The sequence below is a fragment of the Wolffia australiana genome, chromosome 18, assembly GCF_029677425.1.
Source record: "Wolffia australiana isolate 7733 chromosome 18, ASM2967742v1".
In the NCBI taxonomy this organism is placed as follows: domain Eukaryota; kingdom Viridiplantae; phylum Streptophyta; class Magnoliopsida; order Alismatales; family Araceae; genus Wolffia; species Wolffia australiana.
In genome coordinates, this window is record NC_135852.1 from 6,826,153 (window position 1) to 6,838,147 (window position 11,995).

Consider the following 11,995-nt stretch of genomic DNA (forward strand, 5'->3'; position numbering starts at 1 on the left):
ATGAATAATGGTAAAAAAATTGACTACAAAAATAGAGTTGACTAGCATTCTTTGATCGTTGAATAGTTTGTAAACTACTAAGTGAGTTACAAATGCCAACTTGGATATCCATTATTATTGAGGTTATTGATGCACTGCATGTGTCATATCTCATCCCCCCAAAGTAGGAAAAGCTATGCCCAAAAATGAATTTTTTTATCCTTGGTACCCACATTATAAAATATCATTTCTTTCTATCCCATATAGTTTTACCTTCCATGCTCCTGATTAACATAGATGGATAGGAAAAAGGAGGATATCTCATCGCTTATATACAACATATATCTGAGTCATATATATTGGGAATACATATGACTGAGAAAGAGAATGATGAAGAGAGTGAGGAAGAGTGGCGAAGAGTGTGGCATAAATGGAATGAGTGTGACAGAGAGAGGATTAAAGACTAAGTTATCGCTGATAGTGAGTGGCAAAGAATGAGAATGAGACAAGCCGCCTGAAGACACGATGAAGAGGAGACTATCACGAGGGATGGGGATCACAGAGGAAGAGGAAGAGGAATAGTTTGGACATAGAGGGGACATGGGATGAGTACTTCAAATAACAATATACCTTCCGGCTACTCTCCGCAAGGAAGGACGCCCGATTTAAAGGGAGCATTTGGGACATGGTGGACGGGACGGGACGAAGTTTAGAGTTCGTCCCGTCCAATATCCCAATGTTTAGAGTTTCGTCTAAATCGTCCCATCCAGGGTTCGTCCCGTCCCATTTTTTTTCATCCATGTCCTCCCCTGTTTGAAACCATCTTGTCCAAGAAATTCTCGTCCCGTCCAACATCCCGGGACGAAACAAGGTGCGTGTCAGCATAAGACCACTCAGAAATTGACACGCGGTGCAGCACGTGGGTCGGGTGGGTCGACCTGTCAGGCACATTCCCACAGGACGAAATAACTGTCCCGTCCCTCATCCAAGGCCCCAGACGGGACAGTTATTTCATACATGGACGAAGCAATCGTCCCGTCCGGGGATGGGCGGATAGTTTTTCGTCCCGTCAATCGTTCGAAATCCTGGACGGAATGATTTTTTCGTCCACGGACAAAATTACCGTCCCGTCCGCATCCCTGCACTATATCTGGATCATATCAATATGCAGACAGCACTGAGAGAAGTATGAAGATGGTTGAGGAAGTGAAACAAAGCGAGGTTACGGTATTGAAAGAGAATCTTTCAAAATATTGTGATCAGAATCTTTAAAATGTTTCAAGAGGTCATCCAACAAATGCTGTTCTATAAACGAATTCACACAGGAATTTGGAGGAGACTGGCATGTTCATATTGAGACGACTATGCCTTGCAGGAATGCTCATGGGTTCATGGCAATTGACTAGGCAGGATTATTGGAAAATGATGGGTTTCTTAGTGAAGCATGATCAGTTGATCAGATGACAGCCTAAGCTAAGACCAGACTTCATCAAATATGGATTATCCAATAGAACATACCTGGACCAGTACTTCTTAAACCTGCATATTGCCAGCTCCATCCAAGGCTTGTAGTTTCCATTGTAGTGAATAACTGCAGCTGCATCTATTTCTCTTTCTTGAACGTCTGATTCGTGGCCCAGCCCCAACACGTGCCAGCTACTGTTCAGAACGTGCGTCAGGTTGTAAAATGCTATCAAACCAGGAGGCAGAGTTCCCAGCTTCCACAGTCGCCGGTCCCAGTTCTGCATAATTAAACATCAACCCAAGAAATCATAAAAAAAAGAGTATTTTCTTTAAATATTTCTCACCATTTCTTGCCACTTGTGATATATTTCAGTCACTCCGTGCTTCCTCCAAGCCTTCAAATCGAAGATATTCATGCCGAAAGCCCACCCGCAAGCCTTGGGGTCGAAGCTGCTGGCGATTTCCGGGTTAGAAAAATTGAGATATGTATTAAGTCGGTGATAAGTATCCTTGCAAGTCATCACTGCCCCGTTCGCTTTCCCTTGCAGATCAATCCCCCAAAGAGGAGTCAAATCCTTCTGCACCACGACGTCATCGTCCAGGAACACAATTTTCTCCAGCTTTGGGTATATCTGCGGTAGATAAAATCTGGCGTGGTTCAGCATGGAGAGGTACTTGAAGTTTCTGTACTTGAGATGGTCGTCCCCGGTGGAGACGGATGACGGATGGTCCGACCCAAAGTAGTACTCCTTCATTCTCTTCGTCTCGAGCTGACGAAGAACAGGAGACAGAGACGAGTTCAGCCACTTGAACTCGTCCATGTTCATGACCTGCACGGTTGTTCCGGCGGGACAGTTTACCAGGAACCACATCTTCATAGCGGAGAAGTTCAGCCCATCGGTGACCACGTGAAACACGTGCTTATCCGGTTCCGACACGTGGGCCGTTGTCGAGTTGACGACCACGGATGCCGCCAGGATGTTGTCGGAGAAAATGGCGTAGTGGTAAAGCCCGGGATCTTCCAGCTTTGAAGTTTGAAAATCGTCGTCGTTGTTGATGTCTTTATTCTTGTATTTGATGAAGTAATCGGATGTGAGAAGGAGAGATAGCCGGTGTGAGAAGGCGGAAATTGCTAGAGGAGCACGCTGGGTCAGGAAACTGCTCTGTTTTTTTGTCGCAATAACGTTCTCCTCCTCGAATTGAACCATAATTCTAAGTTTTTTCTCCACATCAGCGCAGTCATGAAGCTCGCTCTTGGCCACGTTCAGTAACTCGCCCATGGACTTTGCTGGCCCGAGATCCCTGTTTAATAATATCTTCGATGATTTGTTATCTCTTGTAAAAAGTAATCAACCCTATTTTTGATGATGGAAATGGAAATTAATGACCTGAGTTCGTCGTCTGAATGGGCTTCCCAGATGATTCTTCGGTTCTCTTGAATCCGTTGTATGAGGGAATTGTATAGCTTGGTTTCTTTCCTTGAACGGGCTATTAAGGCGTAGACTTTTGCCATGGCGATCTGATCCTGCATTACTTTCAGGGTACGGTCTACCCTCTGTTTCTTGAAGGGCTTTCTCCAGACTGTGTAAGTATCCCTGAATATGTTGAAGAAACCCAGCGAACGCGCAATTGCTCTCTTTTCTGACTCAATTTCGACATCCTTGTTTTGCTGGATCAGGTATGCTATCCTCTGCAGCTTCCTCAACCGCTTGTTGTTCTGGGAATTAAGAAAAATTAAGAACAAGAAAAATGCTCGGAAATGTGTATTAAGGAGAAAGAAAAACTGTTGCGTCACGGCAAGATTACCCTACGAATGATCTTCTCCGACTCGTTGCTAGAACTATGGGGATTTTCGACTCCTCCCTTATCAGTTTTTCTCCGGGTTTCCTTCCTCTGACGGTCAACGAGAGATAAGAGTCAACAAAGTGGCTTAATTTGAAGTAGGCATACAACGAGGAATCTCACCCGAGATACATGTCTTAGAGACAGCAAGTAGTTTATCTTGCGGACCACAGCCGTGGTTAGATATGGATCGCTGTATAGGGCTCGTCTTCCCTTCTAAACATCAAAACATAGATCATGATTAAATGTACGATTTTTTTATTCTACAACTACTGACGAAGGAGCTTTGTGCGATAAAAAAATTCAGCCGAGAGAATATACCAAATGAGGTAATCGATGTTAGCCTTAAAGGTCACCGAGAAATCACCGCGATTAAATATATGCGCATAAGATACATTTTTTTTTTATGTGAAGCTAGAATCGTCAGAGGACTAAAATGGGAATCAGCAGAATAGTTTCTTCTGGGAAACTTGGCGCAATATTTCACAAATATAAATGAAAACTTGTGCAATTATTGAAAAGTAAACAAAAAATCAGAAAATAATATTTCTCCTAAACCGGTGATACATATCTTAAAACTTATGCAGAACTCTGGTCGAAGATTAAGAGAGTGATGTACTGTATCATCTTCTTTTTCGGAAACTTTATCTGGAATCTTCCACGACCAAGACTCTGCCAAGGCAGAAGAATTAATCGTGCGCATCTTTATAGCGCCGGAAACATCTGTATAAGCCACAGTCACAAATATTTCCTGGGAAATAAATGTCAAAACATAAATAATCTCTTTATCAACGTATAAACGTAAACTATTGCGCAAGAAAATTCAGAAGAACCTTCTGTCTTATGAAACTTTTTAGGCTCCTCTGTCCACCATCAAAAATTTTGCTTCACCAAGAAAAAAGCCACAGCGTAAAATTTTCCACGGAAATCCCTTAGTAAAAGATACGCAAGAAATATGATGATGTCTTGACCAATAGATAGTTCTTGAAGGGGAAAAAATATTTATTTAATTAATGCGTAAAATATTACTGGTAATGACTGAGATTTTACCTTTTAACTGCAGGGGACAAAAAATAAACCAAGTCGGACGCTGTTGACCTAACCAATGCAACATATAGCGCAACCTGAAAAGTTTAAGAAGAAAAATTAGCTAAGAAAGAGGCACGCAAAAGAAGATAATATTCATCAACACTACTTGGATAGAAGAAGTTGCATAAAATGTGATTTCCGCGGAGGGAGTCCTTAGAACAAGTATAGATAACCGTAGCTCCGTTCCACGGAACTTTCTCCACCAATTTATCCTTTCTGGGAGTCCTCTCTTCTCATTGATTGAAAACAAGGTTCGTTCTTGGGAACATTGAAAATAATTATCAAACTGGGGTATGGATTTACTTTACAATGTAAGTTGACATTAGCTCTTACGATGGTCATGTAGTCATTTCTTCTCAAAATACAATTCCTCGTTTTATTTAGGCTCAGTTTACATAAATACTGAGTAATAAATGCGCACTGCTTCTCGAGATGCCCAGTTATTCCTGGCTTTAGTCTAATTAGCGGCAAGGGATGAATATAAATTGCTAACTGAATCGCAATTTGCACAAAATTTTCTTAGAAGATGTGAAGAAAATCACGAATTGTCGAACGACATCATACAAGGAAAAATCTGAATTCGGGCGCTCTGCAAGAAATCCTCACTGCAACCGCTGAATCTCCATTTCCAGTCATTAGAGGTAGAATGAACAGAAATATAAACTATACAGGGTCCGTGAATAGACAAATTCTGACTCAGTAAAGTTAAATTTAACACAGTATCGGGAATAGGTTTAGAGAAATATTGAGTTAAACCAATAAATACCTTTGACGGAAAACAAAGTACCTAGAGAAACTCGCGGGAATAAATTTATGAAATTCCTCGTCATGGCATGGAAACAGCGAACTAACGACAATAAGGAAAATCTTTCCTCCTCGTCATCAATACAGTTAACGAGTCTCTTATCTCATTCCATCAAGATAATCTCCGACGGTTAGTAGCAAGAATTTACCGAGATCTCAAGCTTCCAGGAGATATCAAGTTTCAATTATTCCAAGCCGTAAAGAAAGTAGACCGTAATGAATTTGATCTCCGAATTCACCCAAACTCACCGAATATCGACATAGAAGCAATACTATTCCGTTAAATAATAAACCTTGAAATCTAAATAAACCGAGATTTTACCACGACTGATCAACGAGCTATAGAGTTGGGAAACCAGTTAGGACGGAAAACAATCATTCCATCAAGATTATCTCCGACGATTACTCGTAATTATTTACCGAGGTCTCAAGCTACCAGGAGACATCACTTTCTATATTCAAAGTCGTAAATTAAGTAAACCGTACTGAATTTGTTCTGAGATTTCACAAAAGCTCACCGAAAATCGACAAGGAAACAATGTTGTACTGTTAAATAGAAAACCTAAATCAAGATTTCACCATGACTGATCAACAAGCTGTAGATTCGAGGAACTAATTCAAACTGAGAGTAAATACAGAACAAGCGCATCATATAATCATTGAAATACAGAATCTGGAGGGAGACGTAGCCAAGCAACAAATCTTTACCTGGAGTAGTAAGAAGAACCAAAGCGCGCAGTAGCAAGAACAGATCTTCCAACGGAAATTCATGTCTGAGCAGAGTGAGCTCTGAGCAGAGGAATTTAGCGCGTAAGTCGTATTTATACGACGCCAGGCGCGCGTGGGAAGAAACGATTCAAATTTGAAAACAGAGCACTTGATGGACGGCTGCGATTTCTCGAGATGGTGGGCTCTCCAATGATCTATAGACGTCGGCTTGACACGTGTCGTTTAGATGTCGTTTAAATAAACCCAAATTGTTCCAATGTGACTGCTTAGGCTAGTGAAAACTGTTGGATTCTGTACTGTATTTACTCTTAACCATCTTAGAAAACAGTAAATGCAGTTACCAATCTAATTATTGGGTTGGAAGACAAGAATTGACCAGTTAAATGGAAAATTTTGGCCTAGATTAGTGAACATCTTCTTTATGCATATGGCACTAGATGAAAGTTCCAATTATTTTTTTAGCATTAGTGGCTGTGGGACGTTGCAAATGGGGGAGAAATGTTCAAGTTCTGCGCACATCTAACAGAAAAGTTAGTGATTTCAAATATTTTAATTCACATTAACTTATTTGTATTACTCATACTGTTGTATTAAGATGGAACATGACATATCCAATATGAGTTCAACTTCTTGTTTAGTGAACTTTGACTCTGGAACCCTACTATGTGTGTTTTGTGTCATTATGGCAGCTAGAGTGTTCATCCAAAATGGACTTAGGATTAATTAGCCTATACCAATGTAACAACATGGAGTACAATAATAAAGTCGGACTATGCACCCCCAAGAACATGCTGAGTTCTGATCTGACGATAATTTTAGAAGTTACATCTTAAATGTTGTATTTTTTATCTTTTGAATTTAAATAGGCATTTTAAAAAAAGAGTTTCTATATTTTGGCATATATATGCATTGAAATACTTATTACATTTAAACGGTAACTTCTAAAATTAGCATGAAATCTTGGTTCAATCACAAATGAAAAGTAATTTAGGGAAATATACGGAAGTTTTGATTGAATAGGATGATTTGATGAGGATGCCAATAATAATAAGATGAAATCCCAAATTTCATAAGAAATTTGGAAGAATAGGTTTTCAGACGATGATAATTCCAAATAATATTTTGATACCTTTCACCTATTTGTTCAAACTTTGAAATGAATGACTCCAAGGTATTCGGTGATACTTTTCAAATATATTAATTAAATATATGTATTCTTAAATTAGTTTAAGAAGGTTCATGGCATGTAATATACTAATGTAGAAGATAGTAACTACTCTCTGAAGAGATATTTAATAAGCATTTGGATGATTTTTATAATATGTTTTTTTTTTAACTACCCATTCTAATCAGATTACTTATCTATTTGGATGATTTTCTTGATGGCCTTAGATTTGAATGATGCTTAAATTATGTAAGTTTAAAATTCTCTTTCTACTTAATGTCAATCCCAAAATACAATCACAAGTTATTATAACATAGATAATAACATATCTAATACATTATAACCAAGTAGTATGGAATATGATATAAAGAATGTGTTCAGGAATGCTCCATTGTCATGGTATTCTAATTAACCCTACCAATAGTTTGATCCGTACGAATTCCTGAATAGTATTATACCAAACTGTCAATCAGGTTTATTCACGTCACAATTGTGTAAGTGGTCCTTAGACTTGAGACAACAAAGAAGCCATGTGGGTGGACAATTGTATTTTGACTATGCCCTACAACTCTATAATCATGGGATTCTAAATATTCTTAGTTCACGTGCATCAAAAAGTTCATGAAGATGACTGAGTGTTCAAGATGGGATCGTCCACCCTCGGTATAATAGGTGATAGCTCAAGGAAGATGATGCAATGAAGTCCTTGGCCAAGGCAGTAAACTATTAGAGAAGAGTTCTCTAATGATTGCTGAATGCAATAGTATTAACTCAGATGACCAATCAGGGTTTGACGGTTGATCATACCCTAAGTCATCCCTGGAGCATCAAGCGGATGAGGGACTATACTTACATGGTAATAGATAATGAACATGTTCTATGAGTGAGTCGATACACACTCCTTTGTATCTTCTAGAGCACGAGGTGTAGCTTGGCACCCCGTCTTGGAGACTCAACCTATCAATTGGGTTAAATCAATCTGACGTTAATTAATCTATACGATGATATAGTTAATTACTTTGGAAGGCCAATGAAAGTTATTGAGTAATTGGAATCATTAACTAGATTGATATATGGGCCTAGAGGGTCACACACAAATGGTCTTTAGGCCATTGGAAGATATACTTAAGTTTTGGGGGTGTTTTATGGAAAATACCCACTTAATATAAATAGGGGAAGGCCTGGAAAAAATTCACCAAAGCCAGAATTCTTCAGGGGTAAAGTGCAGGGACATAGACAAGATGATTTTTTCATCCCATGACGTAAAATCATCCCGTCTGCGAGGTTGGACAAAAATTGCCACAAAAATTCATCTCGAGACCTCCAGAGGGGACGGTTTCATCAACTCAGATAAAAAATATGTACCGACCAGAGGCCTCAGACGAAAAAACCATTTTGTTCGCGTCCCTGCACTGATTTTGAACATCGGATGGGACGATCTTCGTCTTGTCGCGTCCATCATCCACGTCCTGAACGATTCAGAACTAGAGAGTGTAGGGACACAGACGGGATGGTTTTTTCATCCCAGGACAAAAAAGTGTGCCGTTCGCGAGGTTGGACAAAAATAGAGACAGAAATTCATCTCGAGACCTCCATAAGGGACGGTTTTCGTCCACTCGAACGAAAAAACCGTCCCCTCCTGAGTTCTCGGGCAAAAAAACCATCTCGCCCTCATCCCTGCACTGATTCTGAATGTTAGACATGACAATCTTCGTCCCATCTCATCCATCGTCCATGTCCCGGATGATCCAGAACTATATTCAGGGGCCTTCCCCTTCTTCTCCTTTTTCCCGACAACTCCTTTCCATTTCCAAGGTGATCAGGTCAACATAAGGAGGACGGTGGAGAGCGAACAGAGTTTGTATGAGTGATGGAGGAGATTTGACATGTCGAGGATAACCTGGATACGTCTAGAGACTGTGAACTTGAGCAGCTCGATTCGTCTCACTCCGGGATCCACGAATCACGGATGTAATTCCTGCACATGTGCTTTGTTTTAATGTTTTGTTGATGCCATTATGATTATGTTAAATTCTTCAGCTACGGATCGTTTTGATTCTTCATCTAGATCTAGGCCTTGAGAATCCAACATATAGTTCTTCTACAAGTGCCACAAAAACATTTTTCACTTAATTTTTTCACATTCAATAGAAAAATAGTTCTTTGGTTTTTCTATTAACATAGCTTGCAATAAGAACGTTTGGTTTAGAAATCATTAAAAATGGAGTAACTTGAGCGTCTCCCATAATACTTTCTTTGTAAGGTTCTTCTTTGGTCATTAATGTTATTATCTATGAGGTTCTCCCTCATTCATTTAAGATGCCATCCTAAATCTCTTATCATTCTTATCTCGCTATCTGCAATGTCTTCCATCCTGCCAAAATTAGTCTACACTTCACAATCATGTGTTACCATCAGTTTTAGGATCTATGACAATGATTAGACAAGCAAAACTTTTATATTATTAAAAACCTATTAAATAATTGTGAGCCAAGATATTTATTTGTCTACGTGGCGATACATTCCTTTTTCTGGTGCAGAAAAGTTAGATAAGTGGGTCTAAATTCATAGTAATATTAAAGAAAAACATGTGTAAGATAATGTTGCATTCACATGGGAAATCTGAAAGAAGAATAATTGATGAATATAAAGGACAAGTAAGAGGAACTAACCAAATTGTTTCTCTTAGATAAAGAAACAATTTTGTAGGTCAACTTTTTTGGTAGGATCTTTCTGCCATCCCAATAATGAATAAAAAATAGGCATCAATTCCTCTACAATGAGCATAAATACTTGGAAGTAACTAACACTTTAAAAATGGAATCAAAAAGTTATGTGAACATTGTCGATGGAATACAAACTAATCTAAATAAGCTAGAGAATGGATCATTTTTCCAATTTTTGGGGAGGTTTGGATGTAAAAATAATTAAATATTCTGTCAGTAAATCCCTGATATTCCCTTATATTCTAGCATGTGACTTATCCCTTTCTTGAAGTGACAGTATCCTTGATTGAGGAATATTTTTTCCTCTAGAATTTAAATTACATTATTTAATTTTTTTATCTATTTTAATATGATCATCTGTTTCCAAATCAAAGGTTTTCATTTTTTATGCTATAATCTATTTCATCGAGATGAGACTTGAGAGGACATTGATGAACACAATTTTTGTGCTAATTAATCATCGTTATGAATCAAATTCATGCAAAATATATATATTTACCTTACTTAGTATATTGAATAAGGTTCAAACCTCAGGGAGCCTAGGCAACGAGATATGAAGCTTCTAAATGATGATGATGATGATGATATATATATATATCATTGTCTTATGAAGACGATTAAAAGAGGAGATGGAGAATTATAAGGGATGAGATGATGGCAGAGGATATGTATGTGAACTAATACATAACTAGATATATTTATTGGTGTTTAAGATTTTTTTGAATGGATGTGGTGATTAAAATGAGAATGGATGAAATAATGGCCAATTGAAAATTTTGATAATAATGATGAAATTAGGTCTAATATAATAAAAAATATAAACTAATCATGAAAGGTATTACAACGACGAACTGGATCTGAATCCTCACACAAAATCTACTTTTTGTACCCGTCCTAAGTTGGGTGGTTATAGACTTTCTCTGATTGGGCTCCTCTGCTTGATCTTGGTAATCAAACAGTAACACTATTGGGTCATGATCCTCTCGCTTTCATTATGGTAGCATGATGCTAAGAGGGGAAAAAAGCAAAGATGAGAGAGAAAATATGGGGTTTATAGGGGCCACTTAGGGTTAGAGGGTTAATCTGATCTTATCTAAAAATTACTGAATTTTAGTGCTGAGATTCACAATAAAATGGTGTAGATGAAAACAGTAAAAAACTGAAAGCTACCAATGAAATTTCAGCCAAAAGCTCATTGTAGATCATGAATTACTATCACTAAAGATGGAGGAATGAAGGATCTTTGATCTTGATTGGGTCATCCTCATAGTGTCGTATGTCACACCCTTATTGAGCATGAAATTTCCCATTTTACTCTGAATTGGCATGTGTAATGGTGGCCATCTAATCAGATGGTCCAAGAGCTTCTGACATGTTCCCCCCATTACACAAGATAAGACAAATCTTCTTAATCAAGATCATTTGATTGCAATAAGGCACATGTGAGAGCACCACATCTTGGGACCATATTTATCACAATAAAGTTATTGTTCCCCCCAACCCATCAGATCTACTAGACCTCTGGCCCACAGAATCTGACGCTCGAATCATACATTCAAAATATGCAGATTTTTTATGCCTCTAAATATAATATTCATAAATCAGATCCAAACAGTGCATAAGGTTCACTTAACATTTCTTACCTCTCCTCAATTACGTGTGTGCACGAAACATCAGCCTACCAAGGAGGCACACAATCCATGTGGGCCCGACATCATCACGCATGACAGACCTCACACCATGGAAACTTGAGGGGAAGTTACTACATGTGTGTGTATGTGATTGCACTCACAGTATTACTCTCAATTGTGCCACATGATGATTCGGCACATGGAAATTTATTTTGTAAATTATATATTAAAATCACATGAATTTACCAAAATGCCCCCATTCCTTCAAATGGGCACCTCTCTCTCATTACATTTTTCTTTCAAAATTCCTCCATTAGATAAATGATTAATCTCTATACATTCATAAATCCTTAAAACTCTGAAATCATGAAGAGAATCAAGGGTTATCTCAGTTGAAATCAAGCCTTACTCGTGAAGAAATAGGCCATCGGTCTAAATTCCCTAGAATTAGGAAATTTGAGTGAACTTGACTTCCTAAAAATATGAATTATCATAGATAGAGAGGTTTGATCCATTAAATGATGTTGAAAACCTGCATTGTCTCAATGCTGAAGTCAATCACATGT

General features: G+C 38.3%; 1 protein-coding gene across 1 annotated transcript; it reads right to left on the reverse strand.

Moving 5' to 3' along the window:
- Positions 1–348: 348 nt before the first annotated feature.
- Positions 349–6,058, reverse strand: LOC144715002 (putative galacturonosyltransferase 3). Its single transcript, XM_078589843.1, has 10 exons — positions 5,887–6,058; positions 4,336–4,409; positions 4,119–4,170; positions 3,905–4,036; positions 3,409–3,501; positions 3,250–3,336; positions 2,832–3,160; positions 1,788–2,745; positions 1,498–1,721; positions 349–1,118 (listed from the first exon to the last, which is right to left on the reverse strand). Exons 1-10 carry the CDS (start codon positions 5,947–5,949, stop codon positions 1,049–1,051), a joined length of 2,082 nt encoding a protein of 693 aa, XP_078445969.1. The 5' UTR covers positions 5,950–6,058; the 3' UTR covers positions 349–1,048.
- Between the last annotated feature and the right edge of the window lie 5,937 nt (positions 6,059–11,995).

Excerpts from the sequence above, each read along its gene's own strand:
- LOC144715002 (XM_078589843.1), bottom strand. The coding sequence starts at position 5,949 with ATGAATTTCCGTTGGAAGATCTGTTCTTGCTACTGCGCGCTTTGGTTC. Across the intron at positions 1,722-1,787 it reads ATCACAAGTGGCAAGAAATG|AACTGGGACCGGCGACTGTG; the intron begins GTGAGAAATATT and ends TTAATTATGCAG. Across the intron at positions 1,119-1,497 it reads TTTAAGAAGTACTGGTCCAG|GGATGCGGACGGGACGGTAA; the intron begins GTATGTTCTATT and ends GATATAGTGCAG.